Consider the following 16166-nt stretch of genomic DNA (forward strand, 5'->3'; position numbering starts at 1 on the left):
ATTAAAATTTAAATAGCTACATGTGGCTAGTGGACATTCTTGGAGCTTCCTAGAGAACAGTTAACAAACAGATACAGTGGCTACTGGTCACAGATAAGCAACTCCATTTCTAAGGCCTATACTCCAAAGGAGGAAAATCTAAAAAGGGGTAGATGGAGGACAACTTTTAGTTCCCTGATAGTATTTATGGTATACTTTTGTATTATTTTCCTTTTATATCTGTGTATCCTATAGTACAGAGGTTCTCAACCAGAGGTGACTCTGACCTCCAGGGAAGGTTTGGTAATGTCTGCAGACATTTTTGATTGTTATGACTGGGGGTGCTTCTGGCATCTAATACATGCTAGATTTTGGAATGTTTGGATCCAGGGATGCTGCTAAATTATACTGCAATGCACAGGACAGCACTACCTCCCATCCCCAACCACAACAAAGAATTATCCAGCCCAAAATATCAATAGTGCCAAGGTTGAGAAACCCTGATACAGTATAACTTATTTTCGTATCAACTAACTGCAGAACCAAACACAAAGTTCAATCATAGTAATATTTTCTTATGACATATTAGCATAAATTAAGATGTTAAATGGACACAGTGTCACTGTACCAGATTGGTATGAGGTTTTCTTAAGAACTACTCCTAACTGAATCAGTGAGACATAGTTTTTATTAGTAACTACCTTTATAAAACTAAAATTTCAGATCAATTAGAGCATTTACTATGCCTCTATAAATAAGACTAGAAAATACTACCAAGAGAAGGCCTTTTAAGAAGGAAACACCAACAATATGAAGTAAGCAAGATGTAAAAATATTGTTTAGGGGGAAAACACGATAGAAAAATTTAAAACAAATTTCTGTTATCTATACCACTTAGCAATTTGTTTTCAAATCTTCCCCTTGAATTAAAAAAAAATTATCACTAAGGTTCTACAAGCCTACTAAATAAGTTTTTATCAAAAATAAAATTGATATAAAGCAACTATACTCCAATAAAAATTAATAAAAAAGTAAAATAAAATACTCTTACATACATATGGTACTTTTACCATTAACTTCCTCCAATATTTCTGCTATTTAACTATAATGAATTACTGCACAAAGAAACCACCCTAAAGTTACCATTAACTATTTAGGAAAAAGTTCAACTAGAACCAAATAATATTGTACTAGGAAATCTATTCATTATAGCACACTTTGTATGACTATTTAACAATTTTCATCAAATTCCTCATGCTAACTAAAAATTAAACCCAAATACATAATACAAAACATGTAACTTTGATTCTCTTGTGTAATTGAGGTAGGAATACATGACACACTTTAAAGAGTCCTCTTTAAAAAAAAAGCCTTCTTGACTTTGAATGGAGGAAAAAGTCATCAGTATGTTAGTTAGATCCAACTCAGATTTTTCTACCCCAAATCTACAGTCATAGGTGCCTAAGGATTAGATCCAAATCCAGGAAATAGCAAAAAGCTGAAATTTTAAAAAATGGACTAGATAATTCTCTGCCCAGGTCCCTCCCCAAACCCTCCATCCAACAAAAAATGTTTTTGGCTTTAATAAATCAAATATTTAACCTATAAACTTGGCTTTACCTTCACTATAACATCAACTTTATAATGCTTTCTAGTCATTTTTTCAGTCATTTCTTTGGCCCCCTGAGCAGTTGAAGTTAAGATCGAGTCCATGCTCTTCGGGCAGCAGTTGAATCCTTGTTCTGTACATCTTGTATTTTCTGTGATAGAGTGGTGATATGAGTTGATTGCATAGTTACCGCAAAATAATGTAAGTGACTTCATGATATCAGAGGTGGTAACTAAGCAGCAACTCCACTGGAAACCATGGCATTTAGATGATCACATATTAATGGTGGGTAATGCACTACCTCCCAACAATGCTAACTGTGCAGTTAATACAGATTATGAAAGGACAATGGTATGATTGCAATATAGGAATATATATAACACTTTCTTATTCTGACACTTAAATAACTTGAGATAAATGGATGCCTATTTTCAAAGCAGGAAGAATTTTCCTTTAAATGTTTTATTACAATGACCATCTCTCTCCTGGTTACTAAATGGCAAAGAATAAATGATTACTGGAGCAAGCAGGATGTATTCAACTATACTAATTGATTTGGGGAACTGAAAGATGTTCAGAGAACAAACTTCAATGCTTCATTCAAACCACAAGCTAAAAATTGCCTGTAACAAATAGATAAAACCTTAAAATAAAACGACATAATTATTTCTGACAATTCTAACCTTTAGTATAATTAGAATTTATACTATTCATTCTAATTAGAGAATATCTAATTTCTCTTTGTGTCTAAATAATGAAGAACTAAATACAGTGGAGTCACATCTTACATGAGGATTAGGTTCTAAAGTCATGAACAAGGCAAGAATTTTACATATCAAAATTACTCTTGAAAAATACCTTAAATTGCAGATAAAGTACACTATGTGTGGGTTTGCAAATAAAAGTGTACATGTATATAGAAAGCAACAATTATATAAACAATAAATATATACAAAATATAAATTTTAGGACACAATTGAAATTAATTTTTAATTTTTCTCTTTGGAAGACCATGTAGAGATGAATTTGTATTAGTAAAATATACATACGATGCAACACCACTGTATACATTTTAGCTACTAACTATAAAATAGTCAAGATCAATGGTCAATTGAATAATTAAGTTTCAACTCTAGAACAACACATGAAACAGGCTAGTCCCATATCCATAAATTTACAAAGGAATAAAATATTCTGCCATCATTTCAGAAAAATAAAGAAGTCATTATATTAGCAATAGAATATGTTCAAAGAATGGCTCCAGTTCTGAAGTGACAATGTTTTTGGAATAAGCTTCTTATTTTTAACAGTATCATAGAAGCATTTTCCTAACAGATACTCTTATACCTTCAGCTAGTAAGGGAAAGTATTGACAAAAAATTAGCTAGTATCAATATTAATTCCATTACTTGTTATTTCTTTCATTGAAACACTACCTAAGATGTTATGGTAATGAATTTAATGTGACATTTTATAATTAGTCCATATTTTTACTGGTGATGTTACATGAACAGATTTATATCTTAAAAAATTTCAATGAAAGTTTGTTATATTCATGCATTTTATAGTTAAGTTGTTCCAAATGCTAATTAACTCACCTTTTATCTCTTTGGTGAATTTTACCCGATGAGAATCAGTCAGAGGTCTTGGCTGCTCATCAATATTATGAATGTCAAGAACTTCACACATGAACTGAATTACAGGTTGTGCTTTGTAGAAGGCAGTGGCAGAAACTAAGAAGAAAAACACAAATAGTACAAATTAATGTTTCCTTTAAAAAAACTCAAAAACTTGATCTTGGGCTCCATGATAATTAACTAATACAGAGTTAAAATTACCCCTTTTATGTATACCTATATACATATAAAAATATTTCCAAAGTTAAGCAGTTTCAATTTGAACTGTCTGACTGGAAGACAAGCACAACAACAGAAAAGCCTAATATTACAGTTTTTATAATCTATCTCTTATCATGGGTAACTGAATCATTCCGTTTCCTACTACATGTACAGAGCAGTGTTCTGGCTATAAAACAAGGTCTGTAAGGGGACAAAGAAGGCCAGAGCACCTTAGAAGAAGAAAAGGTTAGGTATTATTTCTTAAACAAAGCTTTTTGTGCCACCCGAGACTGCTTATCTATTCTAGTGAGAGCTCTCCCTGTCTTGCACAGATTTGAGAAGACAATGGTATTAAATGTTACTAGTGCTAGTCTAAGCTACAGGTAGCAATAGTAAGGTGTATCTGCCCAATGTTATCTAGCTAGTCAGCAGTCTTCCAAGAGCCAACAAGTACGATTTCTTAATCTTGGGGTTTGGAACTAGAAGAGCTTCACCAATAGTTTAGTAGACCACCATCACTCATTTCTTAAATACATACTTACTGACTGCTATTATGTGCTATAAAGGCACTGGGGATACAGTGAAAAGTAAAACCAAAACAGACAGTTATTTTTTTATTTAAAAACATGCCTACTTAGAGGAAAACATAGGCAGAACGCTCTATGACATAAATCACAGCAAGATCCTTTTGGACCCACCTCCTAGAGAAATGGAAATAAAAACAAAAATAAACAAATAGGACCTAATGAAACTTAAAAGCTTTTGCACAACAAAGGATACCATAAACAAGACCAAAAGACAACCCTCAGAATGGGAGAAAGTAGCTGCAAATGAAGCAACTGACAAAGGATTAATCTCCAAAATGTACAAGCAACTCATGCAGCTCAATAACAAAAAACACAAACAACCCAATCCAAAAATGGGCAGGGGTTTCCCTGGTGGCGCTAGTGGTTAAGAATCCGCCTGCCAATGCAGGCAACACGGGTTCGATCCTGGTCCGGGAGGATCCCACATGCCGTGGAGTGCGCCACAACTACTGAGCCTGTGCTCTAGAGCCTTCGAATCACAGCTACTGAGCCCGCGCGCCTAGAGCCCGGGCTCCACAACAGAAGCCACTGCAATGAGAACCCACGCACAGCAACGAAGACCCAACACAGCCATAAATAAATAAATTTATTTAAAAAAAAATGGGCAGAAGACCTAAACAGACATTTCTCCAAAGAAGATATACAGATTGCCAACAAACACATGAAAGAATGCTCAACATCATTAATCATCAGAGAAACGCAAATCAAAACTACAGTGAGATATCATCTCACACTGGTCAGAATGGCCATCATCAAAAGATCTAGAAACAGGGCTTCCCTGGTGGTGCAGTGGTTGAGAGTCCGCCTGCTGATGTAGAGGACACGGGTTCGTGCCTGGGTCCGGGAGGATCCCACGTGCTGTGGAGCCTGCACGTCTGGAGCCTGTGCTCCGCAACGGGAGAGGCCGCAACGTTGAGAGGCCCACGTACCGGAAAAAAAAAAATCTAGAAAACAATAAATGCTGGAGAGGGTGTGGAGAAAAGGGAACACTCTTGCACTGTTGGTGGGAATGTAAATTGACACAGCCACTATGGAGAACAGTATGGAGGTTCCTTAAAAAACTACAAATAGAACTACCATACGACCCAGCAATCCCACTACTGCCATATACCCTGAGAAAACCATAATTCAAAAAGAGTCATGTACCAAAATGTTCATTGCAGCTCTATTTACAATAGCCAGGACATGGAAGCAACCTAAGTGTCCATCAACAGGTGAATGGATAAAGAAGATGTGGCACATATATACAATGGAATATTACTCAGCCATAAAAAGAAACGAAATTGAGTTATTTGTAGTGAGGTGGATGGACCTGGAGTCTGTCATACAGAGTGAAGTAAGTCAGAAGGAGAAAAACAAATACTGTATGCTAACACATATATATGGAGTCTAAGAAAAAAAAATGTCATGAAGAGCCTAGGGGTAGGGCGGGAATAAAACACAGACCTACTAGAGCATGGACTTGAGGATATGGGGAGGGGGAAGGGTAAGCTGTGATGAAGTGAGAGAGTGGCATGGACTCTCTACACTATCAAACGTAGGGTGGATAGCCAGTGGGAAGCAGCCGCATGGCACAGGGAGATCAGCTCGGTGGTTTGTGACCACCTAGAGGGGTGGGATAGGGAGGGTGGGAGGGAGGGAGACGCAAGAGGGAAGAGATATGGGAACATATGTATATGTATAACTGATTCACTCTGTTGTAAAGCAGAAACTAACACACCATTGTAAAGTAGTTATACTCCAATAAAGATGTTTTAAAAAAAAAAATGCCTACTGTGCTGCTCTTTCTCTTATTCTCCTTGGTTTAGGATTAAATGTCTTCCACAAAATGTCCCTCATCTCTGGAAGGATATTTATCAAGGCCTTAAGTAGTTATCTCAGGTAGTAAGGCTACTGTAGATATTTTTTATTTTCTTCTTTTTGACTTTATCTTTAAATCTTCATTTTTTAATAGTGAGCACATATTATTTTTTTCTTTATTACAGAAATAACATATGAATGAAGTCTCATCCTAAAAAATTTAAACAATATAGATATGCACAGTAAAGACTTCTGGTCTCCAAGTATCTTTAAGACGCAACCATTATTAGTACTTAGGTATGTATATATCCTATTCTTTTAATATGCACTTAGAGATAAAAATGCCTATTCAACTTTCTGTTTTAACATGAGATCAGATAATAAATGTTCTGTGACTTCTTTTATTATTATTTTAAAAACTAACAATGTGTCTTAGAGATCTTTTTATTCTGAAGTTTGGGTGCATGGTAATTAAGTGACAATATATTCCCTTCCCCTCTTAATGAAAAGGAACACAAATGATAAAACATTAGAAACACTATTCTGGCCTTTGATTTCTTTTTTCTCATTATATATCTTAGAGATAGATCTATATGTACTAATATGGAACTATATCATTCTTTTTCACAGCTGCAGGATAACTCATTGCATGGACTTACTTCATGTCCCTCATGATGGATAGTTATGTTGGTTTTGTACATTCATCCAAATAAACTTTAGAAATACCTCCACAATTTGAAACTAACTAAAAAAACAGACACTGGTAAAACTATTAGCATTCTGGGTATCTTATTCAAATCCACAGTACTTAAAAAAATGTATACATTACATTCTTCTATTAAAAAATGTGAGAATACACTCATACATTAAAACAAGGCTGAGGGCTTCCCTGGTGGTGCAGTGGTTGAGAATCTGCCTGCTAATGCAGGGGACACAGGTTCGAGCCCTGGTCTGGGAGGATCCCACATGCCGCTGAGCAACTAGGCCCGTGAGTCACAACTACTGAGCCTGCGCATCTGGAGCCTGTTCTCCACAACAAGAGAGGCTGCAATAGTGAGAGGACCGTGCACCGCGATGAAGAGTGGCCCCCGCTTGCCACAACTAGAGAAAGCCCTCACACAGAAATGAAGACCCAACACAGCAAAAATAAATAAATTAATAAACAACAACAACAATAAAAATATTTCTTTAAAAAACAAAAAAAACAGAAAAAAAAAAAAAAAAAAACAAGGCTGGCAGGACACATACCAAATAAGCACATATTGCTTCTGTGCTAATTTTAAAAAAAAGTGGATAAAGGAAAATAAATACATGGTAATTAACATGCTTATTTTGTCTTTCCTTTAATCCTACAGGTAAATTTTCTTCACTGAATTATTATAATAGTAGCATTCACAACTAATGTGTCTAATCTCACAGAGTTGAAACTATTAAATACATATTATTTATCCTGTTTAACATTCTATTAATTTTCCTTAGTGTTTATCCCACTGTTCTTCCAATCATTACTGTTCACCATCTTCCCCACAGCAATGTGGGCATCTGAGGTAAAAATTAAAGTTAGTGAAGGAATGCTCTTATAAAAGATGGGATGAAATCAGTGAGTACAGTTGAATTAGGCATGAATTTCAATCAGCAAAGATCTGCCTCTCTATCCCTTGGTTAAATCCTTAACATTTTATAAACCTACATATTTATGTAGTTTTTCCTTCTTTCCCTTTCACAAATCAGCTGAGTTTAACTGAGAGAGTAATATTTACATTTAATATTTTTAAAACCTATTAACAAAATATACATTAACACACTAAAGGAAATAAACATACAATCATTTCTACAGATAATTACCCTCAAAAAAGCATTAGATAAAATTCAGCACCATAACTAAAAGTCTCACAGTACCAGGACTAGAAAGGAGCTTCCTTAATTTGATAAAAGTTATCCACCAAAAATCTATGGTAAATTCAACTTCATTTAATAGAAAGTGCTAGCTGGCACAGGAATGCAAGCTAAGAGAAGTAAAAGGTAAAAAGATTGGAAAGGGAGAAACAAAATTATTCTTCTTCACAAGATGACTATCTAGAGAGAAAACCCAATAATCTATAGATAAATTATAGAATTAGCTCAGTAAGGTTGCTAGATTTAAGACCAACATATAAAAATTACATTCTTATACGCTAGCACCCAACTTAAAATGTAATTTAAAAAGATACCACTTAATATCACAACAAAAAAAACATAAGACACTTGAGATAAAATCTGAACGAAAGATGCATAAGACCTATAGAAGTAATAGGTATCTTTACGACTACAGAAAATCTAAATAAATGGAGTATATACCTTATTAGTATAAATTATTTGTAAATTACTCTGCAAATTCAAGGCAATTTCAATCAAAATACCAATAGGATATAACCCCCTTGACCTCTGGAACTTAAGAAGCTGATACTAAAATTATCATGAAAGCGAAATGAAACAAGAATAGCCAAGATAGTTTTTAAGAATAAGGTCTGTTCTAACATTCATCGAGATCTGCTATAATCCAATTCAAGTCAAGAGACTGTGGGGACAGACACAGACCAGTAGAACAGACTTGAAAGCCCACCTTATACAATATACGAAAACAAATTCTTATTCAGAGAACTGAACATGAAAAGAAAAATAAACATTTAGAGGAAAATATAGAATATCTTTATGATCTTGGAGGCAAGAAAGAATTTCTTAAGATATAAAAACCATCATAAAAAATACCATAAACAAAGCTAAAAAAAAGACAGGCTACAGATATGTGTAATACATATAACAAATGATTACTATCCAGAATATATAATAAGTTCCTATAAATCAAGATAAAACAGTAAAAGTGGCAAAGGATACAACTAGGCATTTCATAAAAGAGAAAATCTAAATGTCAAAAAACAAATTTTCAGGGCTTCCCTGGTGGCGCAGTGGTTGAGAGTCTGCCTGCCGATGCAGGGGACACGGGTTCGTGCCCCGGTCCAGTAAGATGCCACATGCTGCGGAGCGGCTGGGCCAGTGAGCCGTGGCCGCTGAGCCTGCGCGTCTGGAGCCTGTGCTCCGCAACGGGAGAGGCCACAACAGTGAGAGGGCTGTGTGCCGCAAAAAAATAAAAACAAAACAAAACAACAAATTTTCACTAATTATCTTATTTGTAATTAAGGAAATATATACAAAAACTATATCAAGCTATCATTTTACACCAGTCAAGACTGGCCAAAAATGTTAAGACCGGTAACACAAGCTGACAAAAAGCCAAAGGAAGACTGAAGAATGAAAGCTCTCATACAGACTGTAGGAATATAAACTGATACAGTCAATTAGGAACAAATGGTAATTTATAATAAGTTTGACAATGAGCATAATTTTCAACTCAACAGTTTCACTCTAGGACTTCCCTGGTAGTGCAGTGGTTAAGAATCCGCCTGCCAGGGCTTCCCTAATGGCGCAGTGGTTGAGTCTGCCTGCCAGTGCAGGGGACACAGGTTCGAGTCCTAGTCTGGGAAGATTCCACATGCTGCAGAGCAACTAAGCCCGTGGGTCATAACTACTGAGTCTGCGCTCTAGAGCCCACGAGCCACAACTACTGAAGCCCGTGTGCCTAGAGCCCATGCTCTGCAACAAGAGAAGCCACTGCAATGAGAAGGCCGTGCAGCGCAACGAAGAGCAGCCCCCGCTCATTGCAACTAAAGAAAGCCCGCGCACAGCAACGAAGACCCAACGCAGCCAAAAATAAATATAAGTAAAATAAATAAATAAAATAAATTAAAAGGAAAAAAAAAGAATCCGCCTGCCAGTGCAGGAGACATAGGTTTGAGTCCTGGTCTGGGAAGATTCCACATGCCTGGGAGCAACTAAGCCTGTGTGCCACAACTACTGAGCCTGAGCTCTAGAGCCGGCGTGCCACAACTACTGAAGCCTGCGCGCCTAGAGCCCGTGCTCTGCAACAAGAGAAGCCACCACAATGAGAAGCCTGTACACCACAACAAAGAGAAGCCGCCCCTCGCCACAACTAGAGAAAAGCCCAGGTGCAGCAACGAAGACCCAATGCAGCCATAAATAAATGAATGAATGAATGAATAAACTAATAAAAACCCAAAAAACAATTTCACTCTACTGGAGTATATACTCTTCAAAAATTCCGTATCTGTGAAAGGCAACATGAATGAGAATGCTTATTGTAGCACTGTTTATAATGGTAAAAAGAATGGAAACAACTTAAACACCAGCCAAATGGATACATTTGTTCTACATGCATATAATTAAAATTAATGGGCAGGTGTTAGAATTCAGATAAATACAATTGAGAAGTAAAAAACTTGAGAGGAGTTTGGTAGAAAATGCGATCTTACCAACTACTTAGATTGCCATTATCTAGATATGTATAATACACAACTAAGGCAAAAAAATTTACCGCAATAGACTAGATGTCTAGAATACCAGTGGGATAATCTTTCAATTCATGAACATAATATCTCTGAATTTATTAAGGTCATTCCAATTTCATTAAGGTTTTGTGATACTTTATAACTCATTTATTAATAATTGATAAAATTTTTGTTGCTGTTGGAAATGTATCCTTTAATCTTTCATCACTTACTAACATTTTTTTAATTAGATTTATTTTCTTTTCATGGGTAGCAGTGTTAGAATAATGAGAAAAGGATGGGCAAGGAAATGAAATAGATTTTAATTCTAGATCCAGACTTGAAATTCAGAGAAATCATAATTCGTTCATTGCAAAATTAGAAAAACATCTAGTACTTATAGCATTAGGGTGAAGATTCAATATAAGGTACCTACTTGTGCCCAGAACATGGCAGGAGCTCATCAGAGCTCTTTTTCTCATCTTTGAAGAATTGTCTACTCATGTCTTTTGCTCTCTGATTTACTGAGGTTTGAATTCTAGGCAAAATCATTTTGTCAATGTAAACTAACTCCTTGAAGAGGCTGATGGGAGAATGTTCCATGAAAAAGCGATTAGGATTTTTGAATTTGCATTTTACTGTGTCAAAATTGAAAATTTTTGTGAGGACACAGCTAAAATAATAGATGTGAAAAAAATAATAAATACTTGCCATATTTAAGATAACTAGGACTACATGTACCAAAATGAGCCCAGGTCCAAATGATGCATATAAAATAAAGCAGTAATTAATGCTGGATCCTGGTAAAAACATACTTACAATTATACTTTAACCTCCTGAGAGGTTATGTGCCTCAATTTTATACATATACTTTCATTGCTCTGAAGATATAAGAACAGAAATTTATTATCCAATGCCTTTTTATGGTAATAGTGAGCAATTAAGAGGCCATATTAAACATCTTGGCATGTCTATTATTACCTAGCAAAATAATATTAACACAGTACTCAGGAGATATTGATAGATGAAAGGATTGCTTTTCTTTTTCTATTTTTAATATAAAATATCACATATTTACTAGAGTGTCACTAAACAAATTATAAAGTGAATATCCACATAACCAACATTCATATCAAGAACTAAATATTGCCAATATCCTAGAAACCTCTTCCTTATCCCCTTCCCAACCTTAACTTCCCCTCTCTCTGCTACAGGTAACCAAAATCCTGGCTTTTATGGTAATCACTTCTTTTCTTTATAGAATTACAACTTAAGTACAGATCACTAAGGACCACAATTTAGTTTTCCTAGTTCTTGAATGTTATGTAACTGGAAACAAAGCATGTAATCTTTTTGAGTCTTTAGCTAAACATTATTTCTAACTCATCTATATTAGTTAAATGTAACTAGTTTCTTCATTTTCATTGCTCTAACACTCTGTTGAAGAAATACACAATTTATCCACTCTGATGTTGATGGACAGGGAATTCCCTTGCAGTCCAGTGGTTAGGACTGGGCGCTTTCACTGCCAGGGGTCCAGGTTCAATCCCTGGTCAGGCAACTAAGTATCCTAGGAGTAAGCTGCCACGCGGCAAAAAACAAAACCAAACAAAAAACCAAAAAAACCTGATTATTAATGTTGGTGGACAGTTTATGCTGGCACTTTCCTTTGTTTATTAGAATAAGGTTATGAATATTCGTATAGATAGCCTTTTTTTTTTTGGCTGCACCACGCAGCATGCGGGATCCTAGTTCCCTAACCAGAGATCTAACCTGTGCCCCCTGCAGTGGAAGAGTGGATTCTTAACCGCTAGACCGCCAGGGAAGTCCCTAAGAGGCCTTCTTGATATACGTACACACATATATTTCTCTAGCAGAAAAGGCAATATCTGAGTAGAACTGCTGAGTCATTAGGGATGTGTATCTCTGACTTTCCTAGATAATGTCAAACTTTTCCAAAGTGGTTTTAACAAATAACTCTCCCAAAAGCAGCATTTAAGAGTCACTGCTGGGGCTTCCCTGGTGGCGCAGTGGTTGAGAGTCTGCCTGCTGATGCAGGGGACACGGGTTCATGCCCCGGTCCGGGAAGATCCCACATGCCGTGGAGCGGCTGGGCCCGTGAGCCATGGCCGCTAAGCCTGCGCATCCGGAGCCTGTGCTGCGCAACGGGAGAGGCCACAACAGTGACAGGCCCGCGTATCACACACACAAAAAAGTCACTGTCGTGCCAAATTTTCACCATTAGTATAGTTAGACTTGAATTTTAGCCCTTCTGGTGGATATGTAATGATATCTCATTTCAAAAAAAAAACAATTTGAGGTATAACTTACATACAATAAAATGCATTCAATTGTAAAGGTCAATGATTTTGACAAATGTATATACATCTATGGTATTACCACCCCAATTAAGACAGAACTTGTCATCACCCCAGAAAGTACTTTCCTGCCCCTATGCAATCAGCTTCTGTCACATCTGCCACAGGCAAGCACTGATCTGATTTGTTTCATAACAGAATGGTTCCAGAATTTCATATAAATGGAATTATACTGTATACACCACTTGGTCTAGCTTTTTTGTACATCTTACTTGAGATTTATCCATACCATTGTATAAATTAGTAGTTAGTTCTTTTTAACTGCTGGGTAGTATTTCCTTGTATAAATAAATCACAACTTGTTTCTCATTCACTTGTTGCTGGGCATTTGGGTTGTTTCCAGTTCCTAATTATTATGAACATGTAAACATATATGCTCAAATCTTTATATGGACCTATTTTTTCATTTCTCTTGGGGAAAGACCTAAGAATAGAACTGGTAGGACACATGGCAAGAAAATGTTTAAATTTAAAATAATCTGCCAAGGGCTTCGGGCTTCCCTGGTGGCGCAGTGGTTAAGAATCCACCTGTCAATTCAGGGGACACAGGTTCGATCCCTGGTCCGGGAAGATCCCACATGCTGCGGAACAACTAAGCCTGTGCACCACAACTACTGAGCCTGTACTCTAGAGCCCGCGAGCTGCAGCTACTGAGCCCACATACCACAACTACTGAAGCCTAGAGCCCGTGCTCCACAAGAAGAGAAACCACCACAACGAAGAGTAGCCCCTGCTCGCTGCAAATGGAGAAAGCCCGTGCACAGTAATGAAGACCCAATGCAGCCAAAGATAAATAAATATTTTTTAAAAAGTATCTGCCAAAATATTTTTCAAAGTGGTTGTACGATTTTATACTCCTACCATTTCTGATTGCTCCACACCCTTGCTAACACTTAGTATTGCCAGTCTTTTTGATTTAGCGAATCTAGCAGGTGTGAAGTGATATCTCACTGTGGTTCTTACCTGCATTTTCCAGATGACCAATGTTTAGCATCTTCTCAAGTGCTTACTGGCCATTCCCATAATCTTTTGTGAAGTGTGTGATTTTGACCACTTTTTAAAATTGTGAGTTATGCAAGTTTCTCATATATTCTGGACACAAATCTTTTGTTTACGATATGTTGTGCAAATATTTTCTCCCAGCAGTAGCTTGCCTTTTCATCTTAATAGTGTTCTTAAGAGGTGTTCATTTAGATAAGGTTTCAAAATATTAAGAAATCTTTGCCTACTCCAAGGACATGAATATTTTTCCTCTTTTCTTACAAATTTCTGTGTTTTTTTTTTTTTTTCGTACAAATACTCAGCTGTTCTAGCATCGTTTGTTGAGAAGACTATTCTTTCCCCATTGAATGTTGGCCCCTTTGTCAAATATCAATCAACCACGTAAGTGGGTCTATTTCTGTAGCTATTCTAATCACTTCTTAGCCTTTTGGCTAAGATCAAGCATAGTATCTATAGCTATCCTGTAACTTGATTTGTATGTCCATCTTTAACCCCGATATCACAGCTTTGATTACTATAGCTTTATAGCATGTCTTCAAATCAGGGATTATGAATCCTCCAACTCTGTTCCTCTTCAAAATGGGTTAGCTATTTTAGGTTCTCTGTATTTCCATATAAATCTTAGAATCAGCTTGTCAATTTATATTATTAAAAAAAAAAGCCTGGTGAGATTCTGGGATTGTGTTGAGTCTACAGATCAATTTGGGGATAATGGACATCCTAAGAATTTGAGGCTTCTGGGCCAAGAACATGGTATCTCTGTTTATTTATATCTTCCTATCTTTCTCAGGAATGCTTTGTAGCTTTCAGTGCAGAGGGCTTGTACATCTCTTTTAAAATCTATTCCTAAATATTACATTTTTTGATATTATGAATGGTACATGTGTTTTTCATTTTTCTAATTGCTGAATGCTGGATATTATTTATTATACTGCTAGTATTTTCTTTTTGTATATGCAACTAGTGTCTTGTGATCTTGCTAAATTCATCTATTAATTCTAGTAGGATTTTTTTTTTTTTTGGTAGATTTCTTAGGATTTTTTATGTAAACAATTACATCTTCTGCAAACTGAGATAGTTGTATTACTTCCTTTACAATATTATGCCTTTATTTTTCTTGTACACCAGTACAATGTTAGACAGAAGTAGTGAGAGCAAGTATTCTTGCCTTCTTCTTAATCTTATGGCAAAATCATTCACTCTTTTTATCATTTAGTATGATGATGCCTGTATGTTTTTCTAGATGCTTTAATCTGGTTGAAGAAGTTTCCTTTTACTGCTAGTCTGTTATAAATTTTTATCATGAAAATGTTAAAATGTGTCAAATGATTCTTCTGTCTGTTGAGAGGATTACATTGTTTTTGTCAGGTGTCAGATTCTGAGGTATACTAGCCTCATAAAATTGAGTTGTAAAGCCTTTCTTCTTCTGTTTTCTGAAAGAATTTGTGAAAGATTGGTATTATTTTTCCTTAAATGTTAGATAAAATTCAGCAGCGAAATCATTTAGGACTGGAGTTTTCTTTGTTAAAAAGAATTATGGATTTAATTTCCTTAATAGATACAAGGCTATTCCAATTTTCTTTGAGCCAATTTTTGTAAAGTTGTGTTTCATTTATCAAATTAATTGGTATAAATTTGTTCCTAACATTCCCTTATTAATCTTTCAGTTCTGAAGGATCTTTAGTGATAACCCCATCTTTCATTCCTGACACTAGTAATCTGTTTAATTTTTCTATTTTTCTTTTTTTAAAAATTTATTTATTTATTTTTGGCTGTGTTGGGTCCTTGTTGCTGTGCACTGGCTCTCTCCAGTTGCGACGAGCGGGGGCTACTCCTCGTCACGGTGCATGGGCTTCTCACTGCGGTAGCCTCTCCCATCGTGGAGTACAGGCTCCAGGTGCACCGGCTCAGTAGTTGCAGTGCACAGGCCCAGCTGCTCCGCAGCATGTGGGATGCTCCCGGACCAGGGCTCGAACCTGTGTCCCCTGCACTGGCAGGCGGATTCCCAAACACTGCGCCACCAGGGAAGTCCCTTCTATTTTTCTTGATTAGTCTTGTTAGGAGTTTAAAATTTTTATTAGCTTTTTAAAAGGAATTAACTTTTGGTTTCATTCACTTTCTATATTGTTTTCTATTAAGTTTTGCCTGATCTTTATTATTTCTTACATTCTACTTACTTTGGGTTTAATTTGTTCTTCTTCTAGCTTAAGATAGAAACTGTGTGTGCTAGCCTGCCTCCAAGACGGTCCCTAATAATAAGTCTTGCCTCATGGGATTTGCACGTTTGTGTCTCCCCTACACTGAATATAACTGGTTTATATAACTAATAAGACATTACAAAACTGGCAGAATATAGCTTTCAATGCTAGGCCTTAATGTCATTACAGCTTTTGCCTTGCTCTATCATGGATTACTTGCTCCAGAGGAAGCCAGCCACAATATCATGACGACACTTAACCAGCCCTGTTGAGAGGTCCAGATGGCAAGAAACTAGGCCTCTAGCACAAACCTGTTACTGAGTTTTACAGATGTAAAACAGACTTAACCATCCACTTAAACATTCATCAAGTACCTACTATATCAGGGACTCC

General features: G+C 36.2%; 1 protein-coding gene across 2 annotated transcripts in view; it reads right to left on the bottom strand.

The window, feature by feature from the left end:
• Positions 1 to 16166, bottom strand: part of LOC131746051 (protein argonaute-3) — a 130327-nt gene that overhangs the window by 52992 nt on the left and 61169 nt on the right. For both annotated transcript variants that reach the window (XM_059046998.2, XM_067011662.1), the window contains one exon: positions 3187 to 3321. In XM_059046998.2, the coding sequence (XP_058902981.1) occupies positions 3187 to 3321 (135 nt within the window). The remainder of the gene's footprint in view (positions 1 to 3186; positions 3322 to 16166) is intronic.

Source organism: Kogia breviceps, chromosome 1 (assembly GCF_026419965.1).
Source record: "Kogia breviceps isolate mKogBre1 chromosome 1, mKogBre1 haplotype 1, whole genome shotgun sequence".
In the NCBI taxonomy this organism is placed as follows: domain Eukaryota; kingdom Metazoa; phylum Chordata; class Mammalia; order Artiodactyla; family Physeteridae; genus Kogia; species Kogia breviceps.